The 20,012-nt window shown below is 32.2% G+C and overlaps 3 protein-coding genes and 1 non-coding gene across 5 annotated transcripts; 2 read left to right on the top strand and 2 right to left on the bottom strand.

Moving 5' to 3' along the window:
• Positions 1-308: 308 nt before the first annotated feature.
• Positions 309-3,652, top strand: LOC111310152 (laccase-22-like). Its single transcript, XM_022909314.2, has 6 exons — positions 309-492; positions 1,098-1,249; positions 1,352-1,596; positions 1,694-1,822; positions 2,026-2,946; positions 3,203-3,652. The coding sequence occupies exons 1-6, from the start codon at positions 403-405 to the stop codon at positions 3,331-3,333; spliced, it is 1,668 nt and encodes a 555-aa protein (XP_022765049.1). The 5' UTR covers positions 309-402; the 3' UTR covers positions 3,334-3,652.
• A 45-nt stretch (positions 3,653-3,697) lies between these two features.
• TRNAR-CCU (transfer RNA arginine (anticodon CCU)) lies at positions 3,698-3,770 on the bottom strand. Its single transcript has one exon. It is a non-coding gene; the product is annotated as a tRNA-Arg (tRNA).
• A 656-nt stretch (positions 3,771-4,426) lies between these two features.
• LOC111309750 (transcription factor DIVARICATA-like) lies at positions 4,427-6,542 on the top strand. The gene is made up of 2 exons (XM_022908756.2): positions 4,427-5,483; positions 5,971-6,542. The coding sequence occupies exons 1-2, from the start codon at positions 4,942-4,944 to the stop codon at positions 6,278-6,280; spliced, it is 852 nt and encodes a 283-aa protein (XP_022764491.1). The 5' UTR covers positions 4,427-4,941; the 3' UTR covers positions 6,281-6,542.
• Positions 6,543-11,093: 4,551 nt separating this feature from the next.
• Positions 11,094-15,346, bottom strand: LOC111310151 (coronatine-insensitive protein 1-like). 2 transcript variants are annotated; one of them, XM_022909311.2, is made up of 3 exons: positions 14,575-15,346; positions 12,643-13,114; positions 11,094-12,216 (listed from the first exon to the last, which is right to left on the bottom strand). In XM_022909311.2, the coding sequence occupies exons 1-3, from the start codon at positions 15,069-15,071 to the stop codon at positions 11,404-11,406; spliced, it is 1,782 nt and encodes a 593-aa protein (XP_022765046.2). In that variant the 5' UTR covers positions 15,072-15,346; the 3' UTR covers positions 11,094-11,403. The 2 variants fall into 2 exon arrangements, with proteins under 2 accessions (XP_022765046.2, XP_022765048.1); XM_022909313.2 differs by having other exon boundaries at positions 12,988-13,114.
• Positions 15,347-20,012: the final 4,666 nt, after the last annotated feature.

Raw genomic sequence — 20,012 nt, 5'->3', positions numbered from 1 at the left:
AACTACATGAAATTAAAATATTTGTAATGAAGAAGGAAGCCTTTGAAAACAGGATATATATAAATGTTGTAGAGATAGAGAAACAAATGCAGATGGGAAGTAAGTTTCAAACTCAAATGAAGTATCAGTCAGTTGAAAATGGCAACTCCAAAACCGTACCATGACTTTGCTACTTTATGTAACATCCAAGGAAACTTTGAGAAGCAAATACCTGTCTATATGCATCTTTTCATTCACCTAACCAGGTAAAATGACATTACATCAAAGATTTTATTCCTTTATATATGAAGTTATAAAGGTAGTGTCAGACATTGGTTTCTTCTAAAGATAGCTGGAAATAAATCAATCTTGGAAGAGACCGAGTTGGAGATAAAGGGAGAGTGAGAGTCTGAAAGAGCAAGGATGGTCATGTACTGGGTTCAAGCATTGCTGTTTATGACTGTTCTATTTCCGGCATTGGTAGACTGTAAGATTCGGCATTACAGTTTCACTGTAAGTACTTTTATAGGTGTCTGTTGCAGTTCTTCATTGTAGTTTACGTCTATTCTATTTTCGGACATGTCATATGTTTTGTTGGTAGAATGCTGAAATTTTAATTTAAACGACTAGGATTCAATCTCCGGCAAACTCAAGTACCTAGAGGTGGGAATATTGTTTTGTTTCATTGAGAAAGCCATAAGAACAGTGATAATTTCAGATTAATCATTGACTATCGGAAGTAAAATCCTTGATACTTTCAAAAAATTAATGCCTTTTACTTTTAACCATTTGGGTTTAAAAGGGTCAAAAAGTTGCTACTTCAATGGAAAACCTGACAGAATCAGGAGGAAACATTATCATATTTCCCAATGAAGCCAAGCTACATATTCTCATTTGACTTTTGCTCTCATCTTCCATATACCTACCTCATTTGAACACTTAATTTTCTTACCCAATGCCAAGAAAATGGCTGAGCATCTGTAAAAGTTGTCAGCAAATAGGATACTATTATTTTTACACATTGTTTTTTGAAAGAAATGTACAGGCCAGAAATAACTGTAAAAAGAAAAGAATTAAAAACAGTAGAACAGAGAAATTTATCTTAATTTTCTGATCAGGTGGTCTTGAAAAACACAACAAGGCTTTGTGCCACCAAGCCTATTGTGACTGTCAATGGGAAGTTTCCAGGGCCAACTCTTTATGCAAGAGAAGACGATAACGTACTCGTAAGGGTCACCAATCATGTTCAATACAATGTTACAATCCACTGGTAAGCAAGTTTATCAGAAAGATCTCCTAGAACTCAATAACTGATTTACTAAAATCTACAAATTGCAGCCTGATGACTTTTTTTTTCTTGCTATATTTGCAGGCATGGGGTCAGACAATTTCGAACAGGTTGGTCTGATGGACCAGCATATATCACACAGTGCCCAATTCAGCCAGGTCAGAACTTCCTTTACAACTTCACCCTCACAGGTCAAAGAGGGACACTCCTTTGGCATGCACATATTTCCTGGCTGAGGTCAACCATGCATGGTGCCATTGTTATCTTGCCCAAGAAAAGTGTCCCTTATCCATTTCCCAAGCCTGATAAGGAAAAAGTAATCATATTAGGTGAGCTGCGGTTAACTTTGGGCTTGTTTTTGCCTGCATCAAATAATATAATGAAACCAATATGTTAATAAAGTGGATTATGTTCTTTGAATTTTAGGGGAATGGTGGAAGGCAGATACTGAAGCTGTGGTCAATCAGGCAATGCAAACTGGTTTGCCTCCAAATATATCAGATGCACACACAATTAATGGCCATGCAGGGCCAGTTCCTAACTGTTCTTCTGAAGGTACTAGCATGGGCTATATATAACCTTATGCTTTGTTTGATCACAATCATAACATTTGTATTTTCTTTCCATTGTAAGGGCGGAAAAGCGCATGGAAAATCACTTTTTTAGGGAAAAAAAAAAGAAGCTTAGACTAGTAAGTAAGTGTGTAGCTGATCATGCCTCAGTTCAGTTAACAAAGTTCTGTCATTCTGTGAATGCAGGTGCATATACTTTGCATGTCCAAAATGGAAGGACCTATTTGCTACGGGTTGTCAATGCAGCTGTGAATGATGAGCTCTTCTTCAAAATTGCCGGCCATAATCTGACTGTTGTGGAAGTTGATGCAGCTTACACTAAACCTTTTAAAACTGACACATTATTTCTTGGTCCAGGACAAACAACAACTGCTCTTCTTACAGCAGATCAGGGCATTGGGAAGTATTTAATAGCCATATCTCCATTCATGGACACCATTGTTGCCGTTGACAATTTGACCGGAATGGGATTCTTACGCTACAACCACACCCTTGCCTTTACTCCAACTACCTTGACCAGCATTCCTCCTGTAAATGCAACAGCCGTAACATCAGTTTTTTCTGAAGCTCTTCGAAGCCTTAATTCGAAAGAATATCCAGCCAATGTCCCTTTAACCGTTGATCACTCACTATTTTTCACCATTGGGGTTGGGATCAACCCTTGTGCTACGTGCTTTAATGGTAGCAGGGGTGTAGCAGCTATAAACAATGTCTCTTTTGTCATGCCAACTACAGCTCTGCTTCAAGCACATTACTATAGCATAAAAGGGGTTTTCACAGATGATTTTCCAGGACAGCCACTAATACCTTTCAATTATACCGGAACTCCACCATCCAATCTACAAACAATGAATGGCACCAGAGTATACAGACTGGCCTATAATTCAACAGTTCAATTAGTAATTCAAGGAAACTCTATAATAGCACCTGAGAGTCATCCAACCCATCTGCATGGATTCAACTTCTTTGTAATTGGAAGAGGGGTGGGAAATTTTGATCCGAACAAGGATCCACTGAAATTCAATCTAGTTGATCCTGTCGAGAGGAACACGATAAGTGTACCAACTGCTGGATGGACTGCAATCAGATTCAGAGCAGATAACCCGGGTACGTTGAATTAGTTTGGAACTTAATGCTTTGTTGCTATCAATCTTATTCCTGATAACGAGCTTGCAACTTCTATCTGTCTTTTATAGAGAAATTTAACACTTTTTTTTCTATTTTCTTCGAAATGAAACTGCTACTATTTTACTTCCATATCAAGCAAGCTCTTCATGAACTGTCTATTCAGCTTGCTTTCACTACCAGCAACCAAAATTTCTTACAATAGACAATGTTCTAATATTATAAACTTGTTTTTTAGGGGTCTGGTTTTTCCATTGCCATTTAGAAGTTCATACAACATGGGGACTTAAGATGGCATTCCTGGTAGACAATGGTAAAGGCCCGAACGAGTCAATTCTACCGCCTCCGATTGACCTTCCACAATGCTAGACAAACTTTCCTGACAGCTTTGAGAATCAAAGCTTAAGAGTAGACACGAGAATGAAAGAGGCCAGAAGAATGTGAAAATTTGTGACTGAAAAACAATGAGAAAAAAAAGATTTGATAAAGCTAATAAACAGCAGATGATCAAAGGATTGTTGTTTTTTTTTCTCCATGTAATAATTTTAAATCCATGTAATAATCTCTATTGTCTTTGGTGGTGCAGAGGGATCATATACTTTGAGTGTACGTTAGTAAAAGATGTAATTATCAGAGTTCCAATCATATTTTATGATGAAATTAAAGCTTGGAAAGCTCTTCATTTCTCAATCTTTTTCAGTCATAAAATTTATATATTGACAGGAAAAAAATGCGCGCCAGGTAGGGGTCGAACCTACGACTTTCTGCTTAGGAAACAGACGCTCTATCCACTGAGCTACGAGCGCTATGTTTGGAAGCCAATGCCTGTAATACATAAGGAAGTTACTTATTGATGAATTTTTCTTTGGCAGTTTTTCAATTAAAATTTGCATGAAATTACGAAGAATAAGATATTTTTATCTCCATGTTAAAAGTTATGAAAGCTTATGTTGATTTTGATATGATGACTTTTTGGACTTATTAGTAGTATTAATTTTGTATTTCTTCATTTGATTAAGTTTTATATTAATGGTTAATTTATCATAACTCTTTTTTTTTAATCCAGATTTGAAATCAGCAGAGCAACAGCACACCGACAAAATTAAAAGTTTACGAAAGGACAAATTAGATGATGATAAATGAAAAATAGCTCTCATTTGTCATGATTTTTTACTTATTTTTTTCTATCTCCTTTTCCAGATTATCATTACACCTTTGTACAAAATTTTAGCTGATAATTTTAATGGAACAAAAAAATAAAAAGTAAAATCAATAAAAATAGTATATAAATTTGATAAAAATTTAAAAAATATTTTTATGGTTGATCCAGTTTCACTGCATCAAACCTTTGAACCCAAAAATAAAATTAAATAAAATTCAAAGAAACTATTACTCCATAGAAAAAACCATAGGTTTAGAAAAGTTAAAAAATAAGGAAAATTTGCACTTGAATCCAATCCTAGCAAGCCATCTTTCTTAGCTTCGTTTTCTCTGTACCAACTCTTGTCTCATTGAATTCATCTACATTCCCAAACAATTAAAGCTTAAAGCCAATTCTCTTCTACATTTCCCTTTGATCAAATTCATTTTTGTCTGTTTCATTTTTCAAAGCAAAGCAAACAAAGAAAACCAGTTTTTTTCCCACTATTTTCTCTCAGTTTAATTATCCAAATAATAATCTTTTCATGTTTTTTTTACTTAATTGGGTCTGGTCTCTGTCCACTATATTTCATCATCCTGCTCTTTATTGCCTTGTTTTTAGGATAAACTCTTAAGTTCCAAGCTTGGGTTGTTTACAATTCTTAAAGAGTTCAGCTTGTTTAATTGTCATATATAAATAAAGCAAAGATAAAAAGGAAACCCAGATTTTCCTAGATTCTCTTGATACTTAAAAAGATTGTCTTTTTAGATTCTTCAATAATGCTGTTGAAAAAAGAAGATTGACTCTTGATTCCCAAGTAATTGCTTCCCATATTAATGCTCTCACAAGCATCTAAATCTCTTTACTTTCTGGCTTCATTTAGTACCCTCTCCTCCTTGGCTTCATACTTCTTTCAATTACCAAAAACTTTTTTTTTCAAGGTAAAAAATTGCTTTCTCTTTGTTTTCAGAATTTGTCTGGAAACTTTGTTTGCAACTTCTATTATGTCAAATTCGGATTGGTTTGATCAAGAAAGCAACAGCAACAACAACACATATTGGACTAAAGAAGAAAACAAAAGATTTGAGAGTGCTTTAGCAATATATGGTGAAGATATTCCTGATAGATGGAAAAGGATAGCTGCAATGATACCAGGAAAAACTGTTGCGGATGTGATTAAACAGTATAGGGAATTGGAAGAAGATGTTTTCGATATAGAAGCAGGCCGAGTTCCAATACCTGGTTATCTTAGCTCATCTTTTACATTAGAATTGGTTGATAATCGTGATTTTGATACGTATAGGAAGAGGTCCACTGGGGCTAGAGGTCCTGATCAGGAGAGGAAGAAAGGAGTGCCATGGACAGAAGAAGAACACAGGTAATTTTCCTTCAAAAACCTTATTTTTTGTTGGTGATGATTTTAAAAACTTTGATGAAAGTTTTAGAGCTTTTGATTTGTGGTAAAAGTATGAATGGAAGTATAATTTTTGCTTTGATCTTTTCCTTTCATCAGGTTTTTTTATCCTGCAAGTAAGTTTTACCTGTGCATTGCATTGTCAATTTTTTATAAAATTCATATTAACTGGGTAGTAAATTTCAATGTTTTGGTTTTCCATATCAAAATTCATTCAATTCTTAGTAGTTCAATTGATAATTCAATATAACTTTGTAGTTAATATTTTTCTTTATTGTCTAACCTAAAACTTGGGTGTTTTCCGTTCTAGTTCTAACCATGGTTTTTTTTATCATGACAGCTAGGCGGTTCAATATAACTTTGTAGTTATATTTTTCTTTATTGTCTAACCTGAAACTTAGGTGTTTTCTGTTCTGGTTCTAACCATGGTTATTTTGATCATGGCATATAGGCGGTTTCTGATGGGACTTCTAAAGTATGGTAAAGGGGACTGGAGAAATATCTCCAGAAATTTTGTGGTTTCTAAGACTCCAACTCAAGTTGCAAGCCATGCTCAAAAATACTATCAGAGGCAGCTTTCAGGAGGGAAAGATAAGAAGCGACCAAGCATCCATGACATCACAACTGTCAATCTCACCAATACATCTTTTTCAGGCAACCATAAGCCGCCTTTAGTAAATCAGTCTAATTTGCTTGCATTGCAGCAAAAGCTGGCCAGCATGCAAAAAGTGGGCCATAATTGGAATCACCCCTTTGACTAATCAGCTACGGCCTTCAATTCAACTCACGGGAACTGGTTTACATCTTCTCAATACCAGACGGCTTCAAGTGGCCTAAGACTTCAGGGGCAAAATCTATATGGTAGTGCTTATCATAGAGCTCATATCAAACCCCAAAGCTTATTGTTCTAAACCCTTACACAGGATATGAAATGCATGGATATATAAGGCAATTGTTTTCTCTTTTCTGTTGTACTCAGCGTTTCAATTTCAAATCTAATAATGTTGAGAAGGGTTTTGCAAACTGCTCTTTTTTATCATCTCCTGTGACAGATAAAATGGTTTTGCTTATTACACAATGGTGGAATCATGTATGGCTTAAACACCAGTGTCAAAACTGTAAAGGGCTGTTGGGAGTGTGAATGAAACAAAAATCATCTCAGGCCCTTATTATTTTAGCATTTATTTGCCAGACAAACATTTGTCCAAGTGCTGGATTCTCCATTAGCTTTATTTTCCATCCTGATGCAGGCTAAAAGCCTTGTTGGATGATTATGACACTTTGTCCATAGCTGAACTGGACCTTGTGAGACCAAGAATCAAAAGACAATGGCATTACCGGGTCTGTACGAGGCAAAATCAATGATTTGTTACTGAGATATTAAAATTTGCTGCATTTGTCTAGGATTGATCCGAAGAAACCTTGTGCTACTTTTTACACCTATAATAGTTTTCCTAATGGTTTCGAACACGCTGCCATGTCATTCAGTGATGTGGCCTAATTGGCTGACTCACTTGGCACTCTTTTGAAAATTCCCCAGTGTCTGATTGCTTACTTTCTGTTAGGACGCTTTCCGCCATTTTCACCTTTACGAATCCAATAAGGCCAAGTTGACCAAGCTTGATTGCCACCACTTAGTCGAAGCTGAGTATGCATTCCACTTAATTGAGCATCACATGCTTCAATCTGCCATAGAATATAGAAAGGCGCGATGTGGTTTACATTTTCCTTTTTTTTTTTTTTTGCTGATCATCTTTATTTTAGTCCAATCCAATTTTGCCTTTCTTCTTTGATGTTTCTCTTTCTGCCGACCCCTTTGTCAATGGTGGCAAGACTGATTCATCAGCATAATAGCTTCTTTTACCGGTCTCTGGAGGAATCATGCCTTTTTGTGGTTCATATGTTTACTTGAGAACCAAAAAAAGAATCTAACTGTGCTTGTATTTTGGCTTGTTGTAACCATGTTTGAAAGGAAAAGAAAATCTAGCTTTGAAATTAAGGCAGAATCAACCAACAGTTGCGTAATTTGTTGATAAAATGTTAGACTTTTAATTTTAATAATCAGATTCAAATCCTGATAGTCCCAAATAAAAAAAAAATTAGGCTGAATCAAATGTTGACCTATACCTTCACCTTGAGAGAATATGTTTCTTCTCTTTTTTTTTTTCTTATGGGTACAGGAAAGAATATGATTTTACTTTTTTTTTTTTCTTATTGGTTGGAGCTCTGCTCATTTACTACTTTACGTGTTTAAGTTTATGCCATATGACCCTGGAAATGAAGCAACTGTAACTTTCAACCCTTTGGCAGTATCCTGCTTACAATCCATTCCTAGAAAAACGGCAGTTAATCTTCTGATAAGAATCTGACAAAATATTATGGTTCATCAGATCATGAAAATCTGAGAATACAGTCCATAAATCATGTTTTGAAAAAGGGTTGTTAAAAATATCATCTCTTTGCCAATATAGATTGATACAAACCAAGAATAGGAACAGCTACTCCCTTAACAGTGCAAAACATGCTCCAAGACAAAGAAAGAATAGTATGGAAAATATGAAAAAAAGAATCACCTTTATTAAATACTCTTGTTGGGCAAATGGGTTAACATACCAAATATGTGCATCTTTGTGTTATGTTATTTGGACTCTGGTTAATATTAGATATAAGTATGTTTTCGACACGAGTATGCTCAATTTTTCTAAGTTTTTCTATATATTTGAAGAGTAAGAGTTTCATAACCACTTACATTATATATGTATCTAATACGAATATTTTAAAAAGATAAAAATAAAAAGAATATAGCATCTTTGGATTTGATTCTTAATTTACCCTGAGAGCCTAAACTCAATCGATATCCATATCTTCCTGATTCCAAGATTTACTAGAACTCCTGTCAACAGTATAAAAAAATGCTGGGAATTCTACTCTTTAGATGCTTTAGTGGGATCTTAATGAAATGAAATGGTTGATGATGATGATCACTCTATCTTCATCGGTAGGCAAATAGGCATTCCACATATGAAAAAAAATTGTCACTGCATTTGTTTTCTTTTCAATTACAACTGTGGGATCTACCCCGCACCATTGCTACCCTTATTGCTGCTGGCCTACTGCCCTACCCATGTCACTTTTGCATGTATATCTATCATTTTCTAAGCCACACAAATTTAAGGTTCCAAAAGCTACACTACAATGCAAACATGATCAACATGATTGTTTTTTCCAACTTTTTTTTTCTCAGAAATGGACAAAAACTAACTACTTTATATTATATTTTTCTAAGAGGGGCAACTTGATATATTTCACAGACTGGCCTACTTTATTTAAGGTTGATCTTGGTTTCTCAACTTTTTGTCGTCAGATCTCAAACAATATGATAAAGTTGTGTTGATATTATCACTAGATACAAAATTTTGTTTATATATTTCATGGCTTGGCGTAGTTTTAGAAGATGCTATGAAAGTTAATACAGTCTTGATGTAAGACAGCAGGGCAATGTAAGAGAAATGACTTTGGCTTCTTTGTTGCCATTTCATTGCATTAGATCAATTAAGGTTGCATTTGAAATCACGGTGGAAAAGGAGTTCTCACTGTGTTGAAGTGTCGTTTTGACATTGAATTCACTCAACGAGATCGGAAGGGGTGCCACTTTAATCTCCATTGCGCTTCCAAATGTACTCTTAAGTCATCCAAGCGAATTATAAACTTTTGCCTTAGAAATGGCATTCAAATTGTTTATACCGCAACCTACCATACCACGTAAGATGTGTTTGGTCTTTTAAGGGGAACATAACCACTTTTCGAAAAAATTATAAAAAAGGACAGGACTCAGAACTCTAAATTACTTTATAGGGTTTCTTAACACATTGCTTTGGTTGATACCAGAAAATGGAACATAACCATTGGTTTGGTTGGTTGGTTGCTTTGGTTCATTGGAATTGACCTTTATATTCATGTGAAATCGCCTACCTTTTATCATGTTAGGGCCCCAATTATGATTCCTTTTTGTTGTAATTGTCGTCAAATAATGATTTACAGTGGATAAATATATAAACAATTCCTAGAGCCCTTGATATCTCAATGTTCTCTTCCTGGAGATTTTTTATTAGAGATTTTACAATATTCAAGTCATATTAATCTCAATTTTTGTACTTTTGAGCACTTGCTGCTGATGAAATCCAGTTCTGATGAACTCTGCTTTGAACTATCCATAAATGCAGAATGCTAACAGCAAAGAGTCACCAGTCAAATACATGCTTTTTTGTAGATAACATTGTCATCTGCAGCATGTGATTGAAATTTTCAGACATGACTTTCAGCATATAAGGGATTTAATCCTCTTAAATTCGATGGAACTCAAACCTGATCGGGTTTAGTGCATAATTCGATTTCTTGGGTGTGCATTTATTCCTTGATCTTGTGGAGATTCTCTCAAGGATGTGTATGATCTTGAGAAACTTGGTGTATAATGGGCTCAATATCTTCCCCCAAGTTTCCATAATCTGTTTGTTCCATTGGAACTTGTATTTGAACTTTGAAGGGACAAATGACTGCAAATTGAAAAACATGAGATATCTACCGACTGAAATGTAAATGTAGATTCATGAAATATAATTTCCTTTCAGTTTGCAGCATCATGGAAGCAACCAGCTACTTCTTGGTAAGAACATCAAATTGGATGAAGGGAGACCAGAATCAGAACATTGGATCACTAGGGAACAGAAACCAGAAAGAAGATGGCAGTGTTCTCCATAGGCCTTAATATGTTCAAACAGGTTCATTTAACTGTTAAGTAAACTCTAGTTGTAGTCTATTTATAATGATTTCAGTAATCACTTGCAGGTTGATTCTTGCCTCAAGACACCAAGCAAAAGGAGGGCTTCATATTTGGGTCATAAAGGAATTCCTTCAACTTTCTGAAGTAATTTTCCGAAAACATTTCTACACTAGAAACTGAAATCTCTGAAATGGGTCCTAAAACTGAAGCTAATATGACCCAGAGTCAGCCCTAAACTGTCAGCATATTAAAAAGTTATGGGTCCAAAAGAATAGACCAGATAACAGCAGCTAAAATGTGCGAGTGCTGATCAGAATTACAAACCCCATTTTTACTCCTAGGGCTGCTGCTGATGCAATCGTTTGAAACAGATCTTTTATCTCTAGGATTTGATACTTTTCTACCTTGTGGAAGGGAGGAAAATGACAGGAAAGAGAGGGAGAATAGCCCTGGAATTTTCAGGGTTCAATATCATGCAATACAGATCTCTTACTTCAGCCACCAAGCAGTACCCTTTAATTTTACTCATTTGGCTCCTCACAGCAAAGCTTCAATTCTTTGATGCCACTAGAAACATCATATGAAAATTGAAATCCAATTTTGATGGCATCTTTCACAGGCAAATTCATTTGAAAAACCTTTTCAATTATTCCACCATTTTATTAAAAAATTCCAAGCCAACAAATCCTCTGCAAGAATAAAGATCGGTGTCATAATGGATTTTTATGCAATAACAGTTCCATCTATCACAAAAACAAAAGCACTTAAAATTGATCATTTCCAATGTCCGCCACTATCAAAAGTTTCGGTTAAGATTCATTCGGCAGAATCAATATAAAAATCAGTAAGGCTTAAAACTTAAGCCACACTTCCATGGACAAGGGACAAAACAGTAGCCCGACAACCGTGTAAGACTGCAAAGTGCTTTCAAAATTACAGAGGAAATCGAAATCTTATTACATGACCAAGTCTAGAAATAAAATCGAAAATCAAATATCAAATCGAAACCATCTAACCAAAAGGGAAAAATACAGGTACATAAACTTTATAAACAGGACGTGGATGGGAAAAATGGATAATCGGAAAGTGGTCATATTTACAGCTCTACTCCAAAAGCAAATGGTCCAAAGGAATAACAGTATCTGGAAAATCTTTTCTTGGACCAGCTAGGGAGTAATAGGCAAGTATATGAGCTGGATGCTCAACCATAACAGCCTCTCCAGCCTGATCAGTCATAACTGTTTGTCTAGCAGGAATTATCTCAATATTCCAAAATGGACGAGCCATTGCTAACAGATCATGACCTGATCGTGTTGATCTATATCCTTGCACCCACAAGTACCTCAAAGAAGTTAATTGCGTCACAGAAACTGCTAGAGCATGCTCACTGAAGCAACAACCTCTCATTTCTAGTTTCTGCAAGCTAGGGCATCCCTTAGAGAACTCCAAAAGCCCAGCATCAGTCTCCCCAACATAACCCAGAAGCATCCATCTGACCTTCGGACTATATTGCCCAATATATCCGAGACCCACATCAGTCAAACCACCAGGTCGGAGATACAGAGCAAATCTTCTAAGCTTTTCACAGCCCCTCAATAAAGCCCGGACTCCATAGTCAAGAGGCAAATCTGTTATCCTTTCTTCTCGATCAAGCAAGACTAGACGAAAATCACAGAGATTTTTTGAGTGTGTTCCAATGTGTTCCAACGATGCATTGGTGATATCAGATACATAAACAGCCAAGTATTCCAATTCAAGGCATCCCTGAGCTAAAGCCATTAATCCTCTTTGTGAAACCACACCTTCTTCATCCTCCATTTCCTGCTCATCAGCACCTCGCTCAATTCTAAGCCTCTTTAGTCTCTTACAACTTCGAGCAAGAACTTCTAATCCTCTATCTCCTATAACATTCCTTGTCTGTCCATCCAGCAAACACATTTAATAAGACCCGATTAAAGATTAGAATGAATAATAACAGACTGTCTTTTCTATAATTCCTCAGCATCTTAGCATTTTGCATTATCCAAAAATTTCCATGACCTCTTTTGACCATTTGGTACATTCAACTTCCGAAATATCAATGCCAGATAAAATTTACCACACAAAAAATGCTGACATTCAACAACATACTACTATGTTAAAGCTCAAACTGGAAGGCAAAGTCAAAAGTGTCTTAATAATGGGCCATATTTTAAGAAACATTTCAAAAAAGAAAAAAGTTAAACAATTAAACAATAAAATGCTAACTTTATAAACAAACCAAAAAGTTCACTTGGATGCCAGACCAAAAAATAACAAGATAAGAGATGCAAATTAAGACAAACAATGGTTTTAGGATTCTACCTCGAGAACTTCCAAGTTTGGGCATCTTTGAATTAACAAGCAGTGATCTTCTGTGTCAAGTAATGCATAGAGAAGATCCAACTTTTTAAGCAATGATGCAAAAGGAAACACAATTGGCATTTCATTCTTCCCCATGTATGTTAAACCCAAACGGCATAACCTAGTGGGGAATGCTACAGCAGTGTACTTGTCTGGTTGCTCATTGAAAGAACCACCACAAAATTCTTCTAAAACAGAAGCAGCACGAAAGAAACCAACGAGATCCAAAATTTCACAATCGTTAATTTTCACAGAGACCAAGTTACGACCATTTTTCGCAATAAGTTCAAGGTCTTCAAAACTCACTTTGACAAGATCCGTCATGTAAAAGTTTAAAGTCTCAAGAACCGAGTTATTTAAAGCAATCTCATGAAGCCACTGACCATCTTTCTCAATAATTGAGCTCTCTTCCAGGAACAAGGTTTTTAATTGCCTGAGGAAACATATAAAGATACAAGTCATAACCTAGGAATAGAAAGGCATAATTAACAGACTATCCAGCAGGGCTCCAAAACAAACATTCAAACAGACTGGTACTCTATAGCTGCAAATTGTGAAAAAGAACATGTATAATCCCTCTAAGCATGAAAAATGTCATGAACAAGCATAAGCCATACAGCAAGAATATTGAACACTGCTGCTCCTTGAACTTCAGTCAATACAAATTTGTATTTTCAATGCACAGACAACGTGATGCCAGATATATCCACACGGAAAAAACAAACAAGTCATGTACTAAAAGTATGGAAGTAAATCACATGACTATCAAAGTGAAAATAAACAACTAATTGGCAACCTCAGGAAAAACCTCATGTATGCGCGCACTAATGGTAAATGGAAAATAAAAGAAGTAAACCTATGTCCTAAGGCAAAAATGATGAGATTACATAAAGTTAGAATAGAAATGCTTCCAGAGTATCTATGTTGGTAACTACTAATATTACATCAATAGCCTAACCAGCGAACCGTTTTTCTTTACTTCTTTTGAATGGCCTATTCAGCAATTATATGCACTTTGCTGATTCATCTAAGGTTATTAAATAGCTAAGAAACCTTTTTTACTGCATGAAATCTCAAGTCTAAATATCTCCAGATGGACCACAGCACATGCATTTATAAATGAACCATTAATGGGTCAATCAAGCAAAAACTCAGCAAATGCTATCAGTATCCTGTCATTTATACCAGAGTGCCTTACTGCAACATCACAAAAGCTCCTTGACATGGTATGGCAATACTCTATGCAACTTCAAGCAGCATAAAACCAAACCAAATTTCCACCATTGCTCCTTCCCTGACTTGATCAGTCACTACCTCCTAAAGTTTCAAGATTCGACCCAATAAAATTCATGCAACTTTTAAGCACTGCTGTTATCTCAAATACAACAGTAATGTTTAAAGCAATTGCCACATCTATAAATGCAATACTTACAGGCTGAGAAAAAGAAAGATTCAGCTAAACTTCAAAACAATTGAACATTTACAAATAGAAGACATTGAGCTTGCATCTAAGCAAGTAATATAGATACAAAAAGAAATACAGGTTTCATGAAACATGATCACTTCCGTTCTTTCCCAAGAAACAAAAACCAAGCCAATATTTCCTCCAGTTCAACTCAACCTAACTCAAGTCAACTCAACTAAACTTTGACACCCAAGTAAGCTGGAAGTAACTAAATCAATCCTTTTTACTCTATTCCACTCAGTTCAAGCCATATGTCATCATAAACGCTCAACTTAACACTATCAAGCTTATTCATTTCACATATATCGAATTAAAGAACAAACTTCGTCGCACTTTACAAGCGAAATTAACACTACCCAAGATTAAAATTTTCACAAAGAAACAAAAAAAAAAATAAATAAATTACACTAAAATTAAAAAGAAATTACCGGCACAAGCGGCCAACGTGCAAGAGACCATCAGTAGAAAAACCAGAGCATTTATCAAGCTTTAAAACCTGCAAAACCTTCCCTCTAGACCTAGCCAAAACCGCCAGATCCGAATCTTTAACAATCATCCTTCTAAAATGCACAGATTTCAAGCAATTGAAATTCTCCGCTATTTCATTCACCCACGGCGTCACGTATCCTCCCCAATCTTCAGGTATCAAGTTAAACATCGCCGCCCTAGGTTTTCCTTTTAATTTCAAAGACTCTAAGTGTTGGAACCGCCGTCGCAACCGATCAGGACTCGTCGTGTAACAGAGCGCGATCGTTATGTGCTTACGTGTCAACGCGTCGAGCTCGTACCAACGTCGGCAAACTAGCGAAACGGCGTCGCGGTCTTTCGGGTCGTCTATGTACAGCATCACGCAGCCTAAAACGACGTCGGACATACCGGTTTGTGACGTCATCGGTTTGCTCAACTTGTTATCATTTTCCTCCATCCAATAAATCAAATCGAATTTCCTTTTTTTTTTAAGCTAAACGAAGGATAAAATAAATAAATAAAAAGAGCGATTTGGAGAAGAAAATAAGAAGCCAGAAACGTTTTTTTCTTTTATTTTTCACTGAAGTAGAAGAAAGGAAACGGTGGCATGATCTGAAACACAACGGAGCTCGGCCAGGGATAAACGAATCGGGTCAGACATGGGTCGGGTTGAGAAGGCATGGTCCTAAAAGAGGGGAAGAAGAAGAGAGTTGAGGGAGCACACAGAAAAGTGAGGACACAGCAGAGAAAACAATTCAGTAGATAAAAGAGAGGAGTAGAAATGGACGGTGAAGATTGATTGGACAAAGAAGATCGAGCGGTTGAGAACAAAATTATGAGATCAGACAGGCCATTCAGCTGATTATGTGGCTCTAAAATTTAAAAAAGAAAAAAAAAAAGAAAACTAATAAAATAAAATTTTGTTGAGTGAATCATAAATGGAGGGTAAATTTGGATTTAAAAATAATAAATTTGGGTGGGATGTGTCAGCTAGATAATGGCATCTTTTAGTACAATCGAATCTTTTTTGTTTTTTGTATTTTATTTTTATTACATATAAAATGCAAATTTTGTTATATTATAATTTAAATTTATAAATTAAATATAAAATATTTTTATCAAATATATATAATTTTTACGTAAAATTTTTAAATTTTTTTATTATTTATCATATCATCATATTATAATTAAAATAATCAAATTATTCAACAATAAAAAAAAGCCAATGTTAGAAAATTTTAAAACATTTTTATAATTTTGTTAATGACTCCGATTCTTAAATTTTTGTCCAAATTTTATTTTAATTTTATGACTTAAACTAAACCCATTTTGTAACGGTGTATTAAAAACATTCTAAGATTGTTGTTATTTAAGAGAAAATATATAATTAAGTTATACAAATTTTTAATAATAAAATTATCTAGCATGATTCTAGTATTTGATTAAATGGTATAAATGCATTAAGTATATATTTTTATTCAAAAAATATTAGAATTATTTATTTTTGAATTAAAAAAAAGCTTAACAATTGCTTTAAACTCAAAATAAAAACATATAAGCAAAAAAAAAAAATGATTTGATATTTAAATATTTATTTATATTATATAAAAAATATTACTCATCCTATTATTTTTGTTCGAATTCGATTTTTTTTCAATTCATAAAAAATTAAAACCAGAATTTTAACTTTGATCGCATGTAGGTTTTGCAATAAGTATCAAGTTTTTTTTTTTTTCTTTTCAAAACAACTAATAATAAAGCAAAATATTTACTAAGATTTATTTTTCTTTTGTAAAATGCAGCAAAAGAGTTTAAAAAAAGAACAAAAAAAAAAAGAAAAGAAATACAAAGGCAGCTATTCATTCTACCTCTTCTTTTTTTTTAACTATTCCATGAAATGAAAAGCAAGCAATTACTTATGCTTTTTAGTATCTCTTTTGTAATGGGTATCTTTTTTTTATTGTCCAAACAACTTTATGTTTATTTTATTTTGCCAAAACATGATCTCAAGAATGTATTCCCTTTGTCTTTTGTATTTGAACCATATATTTTTCAATCAATTAGTGGCTTTTAGTTTTAGATGGATTTATATGGATAAAATAAATCGTAAATAAAACAATATGAATTAAATCTTATACTAAAAATAATAATAAAACTATTGAAATTTGAAAAGTAATAAGAATATGTAAAGTAGACATTACCATATCTTGAGTTAGTTTTTTAAAATTTGGTATTTATTAATTAATTAGAACAAAAGTGATAAGTTGATTGACAATATGACCTTACTCATTGATGATAGCATAAAATGCTTTATTTATTTATTTTTTTACATATAAGTAATTATAAGGAAGAGAGGGATTTAAATCTCACATTTCTAACTTTCTTACGAAATTATAAAAACTTTGGTGATAAAATTAATTACCCTTATTCTTAAATTGAATGCAACTAGCCAAAAATAACTATAATTGGTATTGATTGTATCCACCATACAAATTGACATTTGAAATATCTCATTAAAATTAGTATTTTTGGTTAAAATAACAAAAGAAGTCCTTGAATTTTATCATTTTATTTAGATAAATCCTCATACTTTTTATAATACCGATATAAACCATTTATCTTTAATTTGCTCTGAAATAAATTATTAACCTTTAATTTGTATTCAATTAAGGCATTAACTTTTAATATGTACTTAAATAAACCCTTAACATAAATTTATTATTTTTTTAAAATAAAGACTTATTTAGATACAAATTAAAAAATAAAAAATTATTTGAATGCAATAAAAATAAAAATTAAGTGTTTATCTAAACAAAATAACAAAGTTAATAATTTTTTTTTTTACAAATGATATCATAATTTATGAATAAAAAAACGAGTTATAAGTACTGATATCTAAATTTTATACTCTTTGAATATAATTTGTTTTTATACGAACCAATTAAATTATTATTGGTCATATATCAATAAATATAATAAGGGACAATTGTTTACAAAATCACAACTATTTTGAAAATTTTTTAATTAATTAAAGAAATAATTATAGCAAAGTGGAGCAAAGATGGTATCTCATATTTTGATCAATTTCATTAATAATTTATTTAATGTTATAAAAACAGTTTCTTTCCTTTTCAAGATAAAGATGTCTACTCAATGCTTACAAATCCTTTTATTTGTTTATGCAAATTGATCGATTTCATCGATAATTTATTCAATATTATATATATATATATATAACCCACCTTATGGAAAGGAGAAAATATCAAAGAGGTGCTAACACATCTAGCAATCTTTCATTTTTATTTCTTATTTATTGTATTTTGATTATAAATTTTTTTTAAATATTCCATCCGTCTCAAATATATTTGTCATATATTGATTTTTATAATGTTTTAAAAAATTTTAATTTTAATTTATTTAATATTAAAATTTTTTTTTATAAAATTAAATTTTTTTATTTTTAATATAAAAAATAAAAAAAATCATAAAAATTAATTGTAAAATATAAAAAAAGAATTTTAAATGTTAAAAAAATATAATTTTAAGACATCTCAAAAAAACACACAGACAAAAAAAAAAAAAGACAAGAAATATCAGATTTTCTTGGTAATATTTTTATACAAATGAGGCATTGGTGTGTGTGTATATATATATATATATATAAAATAAAACATATTTAAAATTTTAATGGGTATCTCTAGATTATTTTTCCCAAATTTTTTATTAATACTTTTACTTTCAATTCTTCCATAGACAACTAACAAAGTATAAACCTAAAAGGTGTCACCATCAAATCAAATCAAGAAGTTCAAATACGAAAGAGACTTTAGGAAACTGATAATAATGAAAAGGCAAAAATTGTGGCAATATTAAATGAAATGAACGAGAAATTTAGCGACCATTTTTTTAGTGGACCCTTGCATCACCTATAATCTAGAACCTTTTTCTTTTGTAAATTAATTTTGTAAAAATTGGCATACATATTAATTTAATATCATAAACTTCAAATGTTAGTCAAATTGGTTGAATGTAAAATTTAAATTTTATTTTTATTATAAATAATTTTTTAAAATATATATAAATATATTTAAAATTTTATTATATATCTTAATTTTAAAATAGAATTACTACACAATATATAGTATCAATTTTAGTACATCAAATTAAAATTAATTAAATTGATAATCACTAATTTATTAAAATAAACCAGTTTATTTTATTGTCAAAATCCAATTTTTTTATCAAAAGTTGGAAATTCAAGTATGATCGATTATTTATGGAATTTAAAAATTTTATCAATAAAATTAAAAATAGAGACATATATTGAAAAAATAAAAACTCAATTTGATGAAAAAAACACATTTATTAATTCCTAAATTTCGATGTGAAGTTTTAAAAAATAACTCTTTTATTTAATAAAATATTTTATTTTATTTGGATTTATTTTTTTTTATTTAAATATTATATAAAAATATTTGTATCAAGTGAAAGACACGTGGCATAAACTAATTGAAGGCGGTTTGTCTATATCATATGACAGTTGGAACGCAAACAATGTTGTGGGCGCAAAAAAGTCAGAATTAAACGCTATCGTGACGTGGCCGCCGAGATTCGAGGTTCTATGACGAGTATTGTTAAAATCACAGTGCGAGGCAGTCATTTTACACGTGTTTCTCTGTAATTGGATGATCGTTTTGGCATATTATAATTTGGGCCAAAAACACCTGTAAAGGCTGCAACTTGATGAAATTGACTTTACTTTCTTATAAAATGCCAAAATTAATTATTGATATCGATTTGTCAATAAATTTTGCTAAAATTAAAAAAAAAATTATTACCTTATTTTATATTTTTATTTTATTTATATATATATATCTTACTTATTTTTGCCTTAATGTCATCTTAATAAAATATTATGCTGTGATTATAATTCAATTTTTAATTTTAAATACAAAAATTAGATTGTATGTAGATAATATAATTTATAGTTAAATATATAATAGGGTGAAAAAATTAAAGAAACCTTATTCATTTTGAAATTTTAGGTGTATGTAAATATTATTTTAACAAATAAAAAAATTAAAATTAATTACTCACCCAACTTATTTGAAATTATAAATGCTAATAAACAAATGTCAAGTTTAAAATACTAAAAAAACACTCAAACTTCTTTACTATTCTTAAATAAAACTCTTATATTTTTATTATACTCAAATAAACTCTTAATTTTTTTTATTTGCATCTAAATAAATCCTTTTTTCAAACAAAATTTCGGTTTATGTTAAGTGTTTATTTATGTACAAATTAATAGTTAAGGGTTTATTTGGATAAAACATAAAGTTTAATGATTTATTTGAAAATAATAAAAATATAAGAATTTATCTAAATAAAATAATAA

Source organism: Durio zibethinus, chromosome 19 (genome assembly GCF_047325235.1).
Source record: "Durio zibethinus cultivar Kanyao isolate XHJ-2024 chromosome 19, ASM4732523v1, whole genome shotgun sequence".
In the NCBI taxonomy this organism is placed as follows: domain Eukaryota; kingdom Viridiplantae; phylum Streptophyta; class Magnoliopsida; order Malvales; family Malvaceae; genus Durio; species Durio zibethinus.
Note: the sequence above shows the minus strand (reverse complement) of the source record. Positions and strands in the feature narration are given on the sequence as shown.

Excerpts from the sequence above, each read along its gene's own strand:
- LOC111310152 (XM_022909314.2), top strand. The coding sequence starts at position 403 with ATGGTCATGTACTGGGTTCAAGCATTGCTGTTTATGACTGTTCTATTT. Across the intron at positions 1,250-1,351 it reads TACAATGTTACAATCCACTG|GCATGGGGTCAGACAATTTC; the intron begins GTAAGCAAGTTT and ends CTATATTTGCAG. Across the intron at positions 1,823-2,025 it reads TCCTAACTGTTCTTCTGAAG|GTGCATATACTTTGCATGTC; the intron begins GTACTAGCATGG and ends CTGTGAATGCAG.
- LOC111309750 (XM_022908756.2), top strand. The coding sequence starts at position 4,942 with ATGCTCTCACAAGCATCTAAATCTCTTTACTTTCTGGCTTCATTTAGT. Across the intron at positions 5,484-5,970 it reads TGGACAGAAGAAGAACACAG|GCGGTTTCTGATGGGACTTC; the intron begins GTAATTTTCCTT and ends CATGGCATATAG.
- LOC111310151 (XM_022909311.2), bottom strand. The coding sequence starts at position 15,071 with ATGGAGGAAAATGATAACAAGTTGAGCAAACCGATGACGTCACAAACC. Across the intron at positions 13,115-14,574 it reads CACGTTGGCCGCTTGTGCCG|GCAATTAAAAACCTTGTTCC; the intron begins GTAATTTCTTTT and ends ATGTTTCCTCAG. Across the intron at positions 12,217-12,642 it reads CAAACTTGGAAGTTCTCGAG|ACAAGGAATGTTATAGGAGA; the intron begins GTAGAATCCTAA and ends CTGGATGGACAG.